This window comes from Euwallacea similis, chromosome 6 (assembly GCF_039881205.1).
Source record: "Euwallacea similis isolate ESF13 chromosome 6, ESF131.1, whole genome shotgun sequence".
Lineage (NCBI taxonomy): Eukaryota > Metazoa > Arthropoda > Insecta > Coleoptera > Curculionidae > Euwallacea > Euwallacea similis.
In genome coordinates this window covers 6,455,934-6,471,115 of record NC_089614.1, presented here as the reverse complement: position 1 = coordinate 6,471,115, position 15,182 = coordinate 6,455,934, and the positions used below count along the sequence as shown (strand labels likewise).

The following is a 15,182-nucleotide window of genomic DNA, read 5'->3' as shown; positions in this document are numbered from 1 at the left end:
AATTCCAAAACCATCCCGGATTTATTGAAAACCAAAATAGTCTCGAATCCAACGTAAAACGGAAACACTTTCTGTTAGACTGGCTTATATAAATATAGAAATAGTAAACATGACATTTTTTCCTATTTATAAAGCTTTACACGGATTCGGGTGATTTGGTTCTATTTTTTGGCTGTCAGAGATGTTTTCCGTTTTAAAGGCAAGTTCTTGCTGCTCAGGGTTAGCTTTAACGTGGCCATCACAGCTCAGAAAAGTCAAAAACCGAAAATAAACCATGACTAATAGTTTAACTATGCATTGCGCAAAAATGTGCTATAAAAATCGCTAACTGCTGATTGCATTTTAATTTTTAAACGCTATAATATTTCTTCAGTTTTTAGGCAATGTTAACCACTTTTTCGGGTAAGTCCAGTAAATTTACGTGCAACAACAATTCCATTACAACCTTCGTGGATTTCTGTTATCGCTATTTCCTAGAAATGCAAGCTTATTAAATTTAGATTGTTACTAACAAACCGTAACATTTCTTCATACATCTGATTTATTTTAACTCGACCATAAATCTCCAACTACGGGTGTTAAACATGCGAACAATAACTGCTGTTCATGTTATTCGTAATAAGTAACGTGTAAAAAAATTATTCTTTGAATGTTCTTTAATAATATTAGTCATAGGCTCACTTTCGCTTTGTTGAATCGTTCCTTGAAGGCATTAGAATAATTGCCAGTTCAAGGCATTAGATCATGTTTTAATACGATTTATTGTTAGTTAAGTCACTTAAAACCCAAAATTACAGGCTAATTTGAGACAAGATTCAGTTGCCTTATCTACTGAGTAATGGAACTATGTAGTAATTGGTAGGATATTCGATATGTCCTGGCCCTAGAGGGTCATGCAAAATGTGCTCTAACAAGAATAACGTGGATTCAGATAAGCCTGAACGAGGATAGTTTGATGCCATTAGATTCAGCCCCCGATCGTGCTACGTTCATTTATTAGGAGCCTCGATGATAAAAAAAATCTTTATTAAGTAGTTGTTTTTAATTCTCTAAAATGTGCCTGGGGTGTGTCCCTTAAAAAAATCTGCGTTAGAGGTGGCCATTCACAGGGCAGCTGTCCATCACCGCAACTTTAGTGCCTTCCGATGGTCTTTAGAGAAGCTTCAGACCGAGGGATCCAGTACCCAGGCGTACATTGACGCTGATGACGGGCTGGCCATGAGTAATATGCAGAAATCCACTTTTCCCCAGCACCAATATCTCAGAAAGTTGTGAACCGGTTGGTTAAAAAAAAAACTGTATCAAATTTTGATTAAAGCGATACTCCGAAAGGCCTGCAAATTTCACAGCAATTCAAATTTTTAAGTAGATTCCACATATATTATCTCACATAGCAAATGCAATTGCCAGTTAAAGAAAAAAACAGCAAAAACCAATAATAACTAGCAATTTGTTTCTTCATTACACGGGTGCGTAATCTTCTTATCGGTTTTCTACTGAATTTATTTTTCAATAAATCAGTTGACCTATTTTCCACAGTGAAGCTGAGTCGATTAGGATCTGATCTCATTAAAGAAGGTATACTTGACTTTTTAATATGTTTACAGGAGATTTTTTTTGCTGCGGCAAATGATATCAACAATGTAATTTATTTATTCATTATCTCATGCCGCAAAAAAGTGTGTTTGCCTGCTCCTTATGGGGCGTGTTGCAAGCAACAATTACATTACATTATTAATTAGATGTATTACTTTGTGATGTCGATATCAAAAAGAGAAATCTGGCTTTAATACTGGTTCTACTCAAGTGCACCATCAATACGTGAAAAAAAAAATTCTGTGGGAAGCACAAAGAAGCCATTAATAATTATCTAAAATTAAATATGAAGAGTAATGCATAATAAGATATAATAGGTAAATGCGAGCCATAAAACTCTTCACATAGGAAAAGTGAATAGCTTACATCCGCTTGGATTTGAATGGTGCATGCCACTCACGGAAATAGCAAATTGGTAGCAAGCCATACGAAGAAGAAAAAAATGGATCTGGGATTTGAAATTAAAATGGGCGAAAAATTTATGATTTCCGTGATGATCGAAAGCAGCCGGGACGCATGCCGAATCGCATAAAAAGTATAACGGATGTCCTGATCAGTGAAGTCCCTTTGGACTATCGCTACTTTTCTAGCAAGGTCGGCTTTAGTGAAAGTCCGCTGATTGTATTTTATTCATTGCACCTACCAGATCTCCCCAACCATAAATCATATCTGTACAATTGTAGACAGTTCAATTGAAAATTTGTCAAGTTATTTTTTCCTGGTGCAGTAAATCTCACGCCTTTACAATGGACAATAAACATCATCGGTTTTTATATGAAATGGGCCCCAGTGAAGTATATTCGATTTTACTCATCGGTACTTTAAATCGGTCCGTTACTTCGCTGTTAAAGGTATTGTCTACACAACATTACCGCTGTGTCGTAAGAGTAAAACAAAAAGAAACGTTAGATTTTTTGAAGAGTAATGTTGGTAATTTACCTCCAGCTGGGCAAGAGCAACATCAATTAGCTGGTACAGTTATTTTCGAACAATGACACTATGTATGTTCCTGGCTCAGCAACATAAACAAAACGAGGTCCCATTAGGTTTTATTTATAATAGGAAATAGTATAAATCTATGCTGTTGCGAAACGGTAATTACAAAATGTCTTCGGCTGTCGTTGGTATCTAACCTAAGGGCAATACAACTGCGATCCGTAAATCGCACGAGAAAAAATTCAAATCTCCCATAATCGTGAAGAAAATAAAGTATTGCGTAACCGACAGAGTCAAGGGAACGCTCGAGATACAAATTTCATAGCCTTTGAAGATCATTTTGTAATTACACACTCCAAACGGCAGAATGGATAGAAAAAGTTTAATTGTGGGTTGCCAACGGTGAAGAGTGGACCATGAAGAGTGCGGTTTTTTGGGACAAGCCGAGTGGTGATACCGTTAGTGGCTAAACAATTTTTGTTTGCTTTAAAAACGATTTTAAGTGTCTCGGTCACTAACGTAACCAAGCTATTTATACATCGCTGAAATGTGAATATCTGACTCTGGGTCACTTTCTTGATGTCTCGACTTGAATACGATTTTTAAATTACCGGTGTGAACAGTAGGAGTAACGTTCAACCCCTCGATCGTTTTTATTTTCATAGATGAATGAAATGGAATGATTTGCATGCAATCCATAATGACATTTTAATGATAGGTTTTGTCATTTGCGTGGAAACAAGGGCTAGGGGAGTGAAAGCTTTTTAGTTCCGTTAGTAATTCCTTAGGTTCAGTGCCCTAAGGCCGATAACGTAAAAGCAGTTTTATGTTGCTTTTTTAAACTCGCTCTATGTGCGTCAGTGGAGGATAACTACGTGTATTTGCGGTTCTGGACAGATCAACGCTACAATAATTATTTAAAAACCTTTAGCGTAGGTGAGAAACTTTTTGGATTGTGCTTGTCTTTTATGAACGAGTTTTAGTGTTTAAAAATCATGGAGATTTCGCCGATGGAATTGTACTTTTTTAAATTATTCAATTTTTTTAATCAGTTCCCGAAGATTTCTAACTAGGCTCAGGCCAAAAAGGTCAAGTCGATACACCATGTTATAAGATCTCCAGTAAAGATGGCAATTTACGATAATTTAGAAGGCAGGCTTGAAAAAATGTCATTAGATAGTTGTTATTTTATTATTTCGTATTAATTTTCTTGTCATGCACGTTAAGCTACCATTTCAACGTGTTTTAACAAATTTGTAATTTTCGTCATTTGATAGATAATTCAAAACTAAAACTAAGACAGGTAAGCGCACTCCGTTTCGCTCTACGCTAAACCGTTAAGAAGTTACATACATTTAAACTTGAAATAATTTAAAATTTTATGCGCTGTCATGCCTACAGTGCGTTTCGAATAATAGTTATTCAAAATATTTAAAAATGTAATAATATCCTGCGTATCTCATTTTAAGAAAGGCCTGGTATCTAAGAGAGGAAGTACTTAAATACTCGACCGTTTTGAGAGACATTTTATGCTGCCTTTTCGTGAGATAAAAATCTAATTACTCAATTGTTTTAAACCTCGACAATAACCAAACGCGTGCCGTAACAACGCTGCAAGCGTCAGAAACGATTTTTACGAGAATTTAAAAGAAACGTTTTATTTTTCATTGTTGTAAAAAGTAAAGCGCGCGTTTAGCGCTTACACCAAGTGTTCTGAAAAGTTTCAACATTCTGTGGAAATTCCCTTGAAAAATGCATACGTCCAGCGTGCAGTGCCCTAAACCCAACCCTGTGTGACATCTACGTATACTAAACTTTTTACGCCTGTTCTCATATTTCCCACATTTTTCCTCGAAATGCATATGAAGGCATTAATTTTCTTCCTCCACCTCAGCTATAATTTTAGTTACACGTTCTGCGAAATGGACGCAAGAAGGCCTCGTAAATCAAAGCTCGCATCTGGCTGACGTACATATTTCCATAAATGAGCAACAAAATTTGCTTTGAGTAACTACCCACCTACGAAATGTAGGTATAATTTTCACCTATCGCCATGTGAAGAGTTTCCGCACCAGTATTTAGCGTTTGAAAGTTTATATAATACCCGACGAGATTAAAAAAACAATGTAGTTGAAGTGCTCCGGGAAAACACGCTTAACGAGTTCTAAGCAAAAAAAGAAGGGTTAGCATGTCCGGTGATCCAGATGTTCAGCTGATCTAATCATTACCTTGAAAATACATATAATTACCTGAATATTCATAGTATATCAGCACCGTAAATCCACCTAAATATAGCGGAATACGCATAAAACTGGTGGAAAGTTAACAAAAGCACGAAAGATAGATGTGTGGGTCTTGGCTGTTTATGCAGATGCACATCTGAATGAAGTCGGCTCACCCATTCAGCGTAGGCCTCATTTTTGTGTGTTGATAATAATAAAAGTGATTATCCCCGCAACATGATTTAACCTACTAACCCGTAAACAGCAAAGAAACGAATTTCTAATTATTTTGCGGTGCATAAAAATTGGGCAAATTGGCTGCTATTATTATAAACTGAATTTTCACGAAGGTGAAATTGAATACTGATGTATGCTGTCCAATTATAAAATCACTACACAATTCGGTCCATAGAGTGTTTAATGTTTATTGCTTTGTCACTTTTAGGTGAGGCAGGCATACATTATTAACTGTCTGTTTTGACGGCAATTTGTGCTTTTACGAACGATTTCATTTGCTTTAACCTGGAGGCTTCAATCGTGTAATAGATTCTTGGGTTTTGTTTTTATTATGAATACTTAAGCACTCGACTAAGGAGTGCAGAGAATAAGCCTCTTGTATAAACTTGACATTTCACCGAGGAAACTCCGTTTTAAACTTAAGAGAAGGTAGAGAAACGACATGAGTTTGCACATCACTGCGCGCGAGTGAAAGTGCGAAAAGTAATGTTTATTGAAAAATATCAAAACATAAAACTAATTGGCAAAGAACAACGAGATTGTGAGAATTTGCTTTGTGGCCTTTAATTTATTGGTGCTTTTTAATTGTTATACATTTACCAGTTGGCTTTGATAGCTCGAGGGTGCTAAATGCTTATCGCGCAGTGACTGTCTTTATGCGGTGAGTTAACGTTATTGCTTGCCACGGTCGTGGTTCTTGTCTATTATTATTTAATACATTTTTTTGGGAGAAGCCCATGTTTTCGTGACGTGATATTGAGTAATAGACGTTGAAGTCCGGTGCATCACTGTGGAACCATGAGGGATTACCTACTTTAAATGAAATGTTGAACACTGCAAAATTAATCTGACTACCGTTCTTAATCAAAAACGTTCAATTTAAAACGCATTATACACCAAGTTAAATATTTTTTAACGGTGATGTTGTAATTCACTACATGGCCCAAGGACGTTTCAGTAATGGAGAAAATGCTCCTGATAAGTTGCTTCTTATTATTTTCTCATTGATGAATCTTTTTTTTTTATTACATATTTTCTCTTGCGAAGCTTATTAAAAGTTAACTAATAGTCTCCGAGGCATCTTCTCAGTCGAAGATATTACGTTCTTTAAGCTGCACCGCCTAATGACAGCGTTAATAGCCAATTTGCGGAAAAATCACTTATTACGATAGAACGTATGACCTCAAGATTCTATAGAGCTGTGTTAAAGTCCGTTCACCTACTGCGATTAGTAATCTCGTATTGCCAAGAACAATGCCGTCATTATGGAATCGCGGAACTCTTTAAGGTAATTCGCTGTTAAAACATCCACATACATACATCGTAGTTGTGAATTTCCACGGCCTGTCAAACACGAAACACAACCCTCTCTTGTAACAGATGGGAGTCTTTATGGCTCACAGTTGATTATTTACAATGCATTTCCTATAATCATAAAGTTCTAAAAATAAGGTTCAGAACGCTGTAGTGTAACTCTGTAAGTTATGTAAGCCAGAAGGAAATATTTTTTTAAGAAATTTACTTTCTGTACAGGATGATTGTAGATTTTATCAGATTAAATACGATATTGTAGAGTAGGTTCTTTATTATATAATACTTTAACATTTTAACATCCTGTACGTTGGTAACGAAGCGTTGTCGGACCTGCTGTCGTATGAACTTTATCATATTGTTCGCGTAGGATATACTGTTAAATTATTGCATTCTAGTTTGAAAACACTCAGGGTGTCTCAAGCTCTTTGATTTTAGGGGATATTCGAGATGTTATAGAAATTAGAAACATACAATTTTCGCAACCCTATGCGCGGTATCTATAAAACAATGACAATGACAACAAAATCGCCAGCATCCTGGCATGTCATAGATACAAGGCGTGTTAAAAAACACTGCATTTTGAAACCCTCTTAATGTCTCATATGGATATACATATGTTGGATAACAGGACGTAGAAAAAGCTAAAAACGGATTCTGATGGGGATTCTGCCCGACCCAGTGATGTCCGTGCGTTTTTTCGCATACGGTTTAGCCGCAATTAATTATAATTATGATTTTTTAAATGAGGCATATTATTAGTGCAAGAAACAAAGTAGCAAACCTACCTCAACGACTTTTTCTAGGTTTGGCAATTTATGCACCGGATAGTATCGAAATTTTGTTGGGAAGTATCCATTGAAAATAACACTCATTTTATGAGTTAACTATAAGGAGAAATGTAAACACTCATTCTGTGCATATGTGTTATCATTGTGTATATCCTTATACTATCGTTTCAAAAAAGCAGAAAATATCATTTTTATCAGTCAATAAGTGTTAGACGTTTTGTCGCACCTTATCTGATAAGTAATGGCATCAGATGCAACATTTATACGATACACGTAGCGTACGTGCCATGGATCACAATTATTTCGGAGATATTCATGAGGATTAAAGCTAAAACTCCTCTGCAGAAAATAAATAAAAACATGACATTAATTCCATACATTATACACGTTTAAAGATAACATAATTCAGATAAAATGTCATTATCGATAAAAGTGTTCTATAATATCTACAAATTTCATCAAAACAGTGTGTATCACGGTTGGAATTGGTTTTAAAAAACATATTAGAGCAAGTTTTTGTCTTAACAAAATAATGTGCGATGGAGTATTATTACCTTATTCGTGTAGGTTGTTTTAATTTTTTTTTAACTGTTACATGGCAGTTCTTGATCGTTACAGAACTCCGCGAGTTCCTCTGATGAATCTGACAGCGATTGTTACAAGGAGCCGGCATCGAAGTACCCGAGACTGAGCGGCAAAGAAAATCGTCGCAAATCCTCGAACAGTCACCCAGAAGATTGTGATTCTAGTGAAGTAAGTGAAATAACTTTTACCATAAATTAAGACTAATGTTAATAATTAACATAGAACAGCGGCCTTATCTTATCTCTGCACACATTGTGATAAACAAAAACACTTTCTAATTTCTTGTATGACCCCGTATTTTTGATCTTCGAATGGCCAAACGTGATTGACACATTTACAGGAAGACCAGTTTTTCTTATGTTCATATACAAGCACAAGCTCGTTTAAAGGATGATATCATTTTCTTAGTTATTCTAGACTTGTTTAAGTGCATATACAGTTATGCGTTTCGCGGTTTTATTTAGGTAGATCCGTATTACGATTATAATTTTTTTCGAAGCACCTAGTTGCGGTTTCCCCGCGATTACCAGGGCCGTAACAATAGAATAATTTAACAGTATTTGAAAAATAAACTACATAAATGGCTTCTTCAGTGTATAGTGTGTGTGTATGTGTGTGTGAGACAAAGACCCCCTTGTCTGGGAATATAACAGATTATATTTTATTTTATGGGACATTCGGCGTTTTTCTTTTTTAAAGAGAGTAATTCAGTTCAGAGTGAAAATGTCTTGTAAGGAAGAAAACTACAAATAATTCGAAAAACTCAGAAATTTCATGAATAATAATGGTCAGTGATCTGAAAATAAGTATAAGGCAACAAAAGGGGGCTGACCCCCGAATGGGTACTACTCTGTAGGTTTTGCAAACAGGTTTACATTTCTTTATTTTCAACCATGAATTTGATTTCTCAAACGTTGATATCTCAAACAGAGAAAGTCGCTGTCAAAAAAGTTTGTTTAGTGACATGTTTCATATACGAGTTCATAGTACTGCTCGCAGTAACAAAACAGATATAGATGAACTCGGTGACGTTTACTTTAGCCTAATATCGAAACACGTTTTCCATAAATAATGCGTACGGTGCGTATGGAGCAGCACTAAGTACAATCCCTTTCCATTTCTCGATCAGTTGGTAAATGAAAATTTTAACGCGAAGAAATTTCCAAGGGCTAACGCCTTAAATTCCTGAAAAAATCGCAGATAAAAGAAAGCAAGTAAAAAACTGATTGCTTTTTTACATGCTACTTGATGGTCGTTCTCCATTTTGTATCGTTTGCTTTTTAATCCCGAGGAAGCTTTTAAATTAAAGTGAAACGTCGACCTAATGAGAAATCCCTTCTTTTTTTTATTGTGTCTTAAACCGAGGAATTCCGATTAAATACTGACAAACGTTACCTGGATATAGCGCCAAAAATATGCCAAAATTTAATATGCATCCGAATAAAGGAATGGGGTATCTTCGCTCAATTACCCAGTACTTCTAACGCTTATATTATAAAGTGTTTATTCGAAAAGAAAGAAGATACAAGTACTAATTACATTGTTGCCTACATGGTAATGATGTAGTTACGCCCCTGTAATATGCTTTAAGTTATACTGCCTTGTTTAAATTTGATATCCACTTTACGTGATGTCTTCTCTCGGAAGATTTCGTTATTAAATATTACCACACCTATAAGATATGAGGTGTTATTAGGGCAAGCTGTACGAGCACCTGTTTGTTTCTAGGTTATTGACAGCTGGTGGATTTGGCACGCGGCAGCTGCATTGAGGAAAGGAAATTTCAGAGTTTTATTGGCCGAATTACCTGTTTCGAGAATGGTCGGGCGTTTTCCATAAAAACTCTCCATTTTACATTTGGGGGCATCGAACCGCGGTAGTTGGCCCAACGACTTTCGTTAATTACGTTTATTAATTATTTTCACTCGTCCTGAACGAGAAGGATCTCAAAGAATTTTACGAGTTCATCTCCGTCAGATGGCTCGTCTCTTCACAAACTTGCCACAACATTTGTTTTTTCTTATTTGTTGTAGGGCCGGAAAAAGAAAGTTGATTTTTACTCGTTAATTTCCACCTGAATTGATTATTTATATTTTAATTTCTGGTAATTTTTTTGGGGGGGTTTTTAATAAGGTGCTGATTACAGCGATTCAGTTTACGTCAATTGTGTGATTACAATTTCCTTGCCTGAACGTCTAAAAATAGTGAAACTTGAAATAATGATTTCATCTGCTTTGCCCTGTATAAGGCTTTTCAGAAAGTCTTAAACCATTAGTATTGTTCATATAGCTGAGTTATTTCTTATTTACCTTAAATATCGCCATTATAGCTAATTAAGGAGATGTAAAAAGCAGCATTCAAGGCGCGTACCGCTAATATAATATTGTTTTCACTTTTGTAACACTTAAGTTCAAGGATTGAATTGATCCTCATAGTGACATATGCTAGTTGGAAGTAACACAATTCAACAGTGATTTACAAATGGTTTTAATCCTTAGCGGTGATTCATGATTGTAAACAGGGATAGGTCGCGATATGCAATTTAGTTTCTCCTTCAGGTATTCTTCTCCACTTCAATTTAATAATTATAATGAGATGTTGAATTGATTATAACATTCCCAACAAATTTGTATTTACATTCCTGAATAATGTTTCATTTAGTAATTACGTAAATTGTATCTTAAGGCCAAAAACTAACTAAACGTGCATTAAAAACAATAAACTGCGCAGCCGAGGCGCGTATTTCCTTAACTTAATAACATGCATTTAGTGCTAAAGTGTTTTATTTACTTATTTCTTACTTCGCCAAAGACCATTAACCATGGCATGTTCCAGTATTATATAGATTAGACTTTCAGTATTATATAGATTAGACTTTCTTCAAGCTCTACTGAATGAAAAACACCGTTTTTCGTGTAGATAGTGAAACACTTCGAACATAATAGTAATTTTCGGCACAAACTAGAATGGCGAGTTTGTAAGCTAACGGTCCATAACACTATTACACTTTCGAAATTGCAGATTTTTCCAGTATCCGATACAGCCATCAATTTTCCATCATATTACGTTTTGTTCGTAAGCCATATTATAATACCAACAGACGTGAGCATTAACAAGCCTGTTAACTTCTGCCTGCCTAAACCAACACTTAAACTGATTATGTAGTTAAATTGGTAATAAAGACTAAGAACGTTGACCTTCAGCTTCCCATAGCTGGGAAAATCGATTTAATTTATGAATGTCTCTTTGAGTCTTTTGTCATTTTATATTTTAGGCATTTTTAGATTTTTTTTGCCAGCATCGTTACGTTCATCTTGTCAAAGTCCAGAATCACCGATCTTTCTAAGATATATTAGATTCGAGCTGGTTATGTTTATTTCTCTTGAGCTGATTACTTGGTTGGTAGTTGGTATTGTTGGTACTGCCCAGAAATCATTTATCATCAGCTCTAATTCGTGCCTAACCTGTCTAATGTACTTTAAACGGGAATGATTTATTTCCATTCTCATTAAGATTTTTTTGGCACACCGATTCCTGCTGAGCCTCTTTCACGAAAAAAATAATTAGCTTCGTGCCAAAATTGCGCATATGTGAATAATTTTTTTTGCCGTTAATCGTGCTAGATGTAGATATAATCGATCAATGTGTGGTCTATAAGGAAGCGGTAATCTAATGTGCTAATCTCAGGAAAGTTAATTATCACGAATGCCTCTAAAATGTCTGCCTTGCCCTTAAGCGGTGCCTTTGTTACGTAAACGCAACGTTCAATTTACGCATTCGGAGCAATAAAAGTTAAATGTCCCATGTTTATTTCTGACGTATACAATTTCGAAACGTCTTTTACTACAAATTTATGTGCTACAACTAATCGACAAAAGAGATTTTCCAAGACGATTAGTTGCGGAGATAATTATAGCAAAAAACGTTATTTGCATACTTTGACTACGCAAACTAATTTACCTATTTGTTTTGTTGCAGGATGATGACCAATCAGTAGAATCAAATGAAGTCGTGATGAGCGATACAGTTGGATCAGAAGAAGCGAACGGAATCGATGTTGTAGACGGCGCCAAATTATTTGGGGCGGATAGTTCACAGTTTACTCAATCCAACAAGAAGGCTCCAAACCTAGCTACTTACTATTTCAAGCACGAGGATACGGATTCTGACATGGACAGAATAGAACATTTTTCTCTTCCAAAAACAGACGGCCAAACGAGTACTTTAGAGGAAACTTCCGAAGAGGAATGGACTTATACCAAAACCGAAAATGTAATAGTGCCAAGTACCGGTATGCACATGAGCGACGAAAATAGAATTGAAGACGCTGAGGAACAAATCGTTCCCAAAGCTAAATGTATATCAGGTGACGAAATCCGAATGCTTGTCCAGAAGGCCGAAGAATTGGTAAGCCCTGATAAGTGCAGGAAAACCGAACGAAGCAATTCTTTGAAAATGTCACGCGTGAACAAGTGGCGATTGAGCTTGGATAAACCCGATGACAGTTGTGACGCAAGTGCGGAAGAAGATGAAAGAGAGTCACAGACTTCTGAAGAAATAGATGCCAGTACTATGACTTTAAGGGAAATTTCTCAAAATACATCTTATCCAGAGTTAAGCAATACTTGGCGCGGATCGTGCAGTTCACAGTCGGATTCATCGGCTCCAAATGCCACAGGGTACGTACTATCAATAAATCCGAAATTTTTTAATTAAGTTTAAAACATCTCATTACAGGATCAATTTCTTATCAATATCGGAATCGGCGTTGCATAGAATGAACCTTTCGCCTAAAGGACTGGATCGATTTACGACTGTAAGCGCGAACTGTTTCAACCTAAACAGCAACAACTCTACATCGTCAACAGTAGAAGAAATACCTCCTTTGGTTACGGAAAAAATATCCCCTGTGAGGAGGAAGAAGTCGAAGTTGAAGAAGAAGGCATTAGTAAGTATACAATTTTTTAATTGTCTTCTGAGGTGCAAAGCGGTGTTAAGTTCAAATTTAATTAAAAAAATTTAACTTTTTTCATAATTGTTTCTCCAATAAGAAAATTTCATTGACAGTTTCAAATGTACTAGTACGTGTATATTTGAATTCCACAATTTTGCACCTCAGGCGAGTTTAATTTTGTTGGCTTATGTATCATCTGCTTTAAGAACTCGTTTAACCGTGACATTTTTATTCTTTAGTTTGGCAAATCTGACTCTCACCTACAGAGCACCCCAATTGCTCGTTCGCACAGAAACCTCCTCATCAAATCAGGATCATTTTCCGGATACAGTTTGCGCAAAACTGCACATGAGAGGCACTTTTCTAGTGACCCCTCAGCTGTTAATTATTGTGCGCATGCTTGGTGTGAGGTTTCCACAACAAGTGGAGCAGAAAGTGATGATGATTTGAGGAAAAAGTTAGTGTCAGCCTTAAACTAGGTATGAGCATATTAAATAACATTTCTTACAGGGTTCCCAGCTTCAAAGGTGGTGTGAGGCAGCGATATACCTGTAGTTCAGATGTGAGAGATGAAAGTCCGGGGAAATGCAGTTCTAACACAACGGAATCTAGTTCAGTTTTCGAGGGATGGGATAACTATCAGGTATGCCAATTCCAGAAACGAAATTAACCAGTTTTAACCTATTAAAAATCTACAGGAAAACTATTTGTCTGAGCCGTACAGTGAGTCTCATGACTCGGACGCAGCTAGGAGGCTACTTAACTTCGGCGAGGACTACAGGAACTTCATTGACAGCCCATCAGACTGGTCCGCACTATCTGATATGTCGCCGAAGTTTAAACGAAAAATGTTGACGCAAGAACAGGCAGCCGAGGAATCGAATAGCGAGGAGGAGAGTTTGAAACAGTTGATTAACGATTCTAGGAATCAACTTAAATGCGTTCAGGATTCTTTCGATCATGTTAAGGAGGGTATCAGCAATATTACCATTGAAATTGTAAGTTCTATGAAACTTCTCTAATAAGTTAAGAATACTTAGATTGTTAAGAGTTAACCCGGATTTATTAAGTTACTTTAAGTTAGTAGTAATTTTTTCCTGTCCTCTGCACTGAATTGTTTGTACTCTGAATCCTCACAAAAGCAAATCAACATTTTGATGGAAGTACTATACTCTTAAAAACGCTTCACCTCAACGAAACCAACATAATGACGACTACTTTTCTGTCACTGTCAATTTTAATGTTATTAAAATCAAAGACAAGAACTATATCCGCATATATACTGCAGAGCGGTCTCGGTGGACACCAAAACATTTTTCTTTAAACCTCATGATCGCCTACAAGCAACTTTTAATCTACATCAATTAGCAGTTTTAAAAAAATTAATTTCTTTAGTTAATTTAACAAGAAAACTATACTCAGTTGTCCAGGTTCAGGTAATGTTAAACCTGGCCGAAAAATTAACTATTTCAAAGTCAAGTACTTCTCGGCGTAAGTTAGAAAAAACCCATTTGTCCAACCATGTCTGATTATCGTTAAGGTCTTTGTAATTGCTTTAAGCTGTCAGTCAGAAATTATTAATTACATTCCTTTTGCAAAAAAATTGTCTTCATAAAGTAATAATTTCATCTGAAATAACTTCTTTTATTTTTGCCTGAAACGCCGAACAAAAAATGTTTTATTATAATTTTAGTTCCCTATGTTTTTCTGACTACTGATTTTTTAGAATATTGTTCTTTGTGTTTCAGGATGAATTGATGGCTAATTGCGATCGCCACATAGCTCTCCTAAGCCACATAACCGAGTCCTCAGAGGAATACAAGATGACCGCAGTAGACAAGGCCGTAACGACAGGTAGGAGCTGGTTTCCTCTTTTATACGCCTGTACTTGGACTTCTTTGCTTTCTTTTTTGTTAAAGAAAGCTATAGAATTGGTGGTTTATTTCACGCGCAAGTTTAGACGCCTCCGTAGGTTAAAGATATACTAGTAGGTTTGTATCTTAATATTTTTATTTTGTTTAATTCAAACTTGTACAGTAAGTTCACGATATATAAGGTTCGCCTTTTGTATGGTCAATTTTTCGCTTATAACAGCATGGTATGTGCATTAAATGTTTTTTTAGCTTTAATTTTGCTTTTATATAGCGATTCTTGCTGAGACAGAACAACTGCCGTTCAAGGCTTTGGCTAGGGTGTTCTGTATTCTCAAAGAAAATCGCTTTTAGTCTTCTTTATCCTCATCCCATTTCTATTTTTCTAGTGAACAGTACTCGGGTTTCTCTGAGCAAATTTACCACTGTCCGCGAATGAAAAAATTTATTTTTTATTTACTATGTTTACGGTGATTCCCCCGTAAAATATGAGGCATGAAATTAAACTATTGCTTGGGCATGTTGGAATATATATTTTATGGGCAACTTTGGACATATATTTTTAATTTAATTGCAAAGCAATAGGGAATGCTTAACTTCCTTAAAAATGAATAATTTCAATGCTAAATTTCCCTCATCTCCTTTGCAATTAAATTTTAAAAAATCTGTATATTTTGAA

General features: G+C 35.9%; 2 protein-coding genes across 3 annotated transcripts in view; both read left to right on the top strand.

Moving 5' to 3' along the window:
- The window catches only part of LOC136409530 (nicotinate phosphoribosyltransferase-like), a 123,683-nt gene extending 112,813 nt beyond the window's left edge, over positions 1-10,870 (top strand). The window contains exon 9 of the transcript XR_010752183.1: positions 10,861-10,870. The gene's annotated coding sequence lies outside the window, so the exon portion shown is untranslated. The remainder of the gene's footprint in view (positions 1-10,860) is intronic.
- Positions 1-15,182, top strand: part of klar (klarsicht) — a 74,400-nt gene that overhangs the window by 47,759 nt on the left and 11,459 nt on the right. For both annotated transcript variants that reach the window (XM_066391088.1, XM_066391089.1), the window contains exons 8-14: positions 7,712-7,846; positions 11,657-12,357; positions 12,416-12,626; positions 12,872-13,089; positions 13,143-13,275; positions 13,331-13,630; positions 14,381-14,486. In XM_066391088.1, coding sequence (XP_066247185.1) covers positions 7,712-7,846; positions 11,657-12,357; positions 12,416-12,626; positions 12,872-13,089; positions 13,143-13,275; positions 13,331-13,630; positions 14,381-14,486 — 1,804 coding nt within the window. The remainder of the gene's footprint in view (positions 1-7,711; positions 7,847-11,656; positions 12,358-12,415; positions 12,627-12,871; positions 13,090-13,142; positions 13,276-13,330; positions 13,631-14,380; positions 14,487-15,182) is intronic.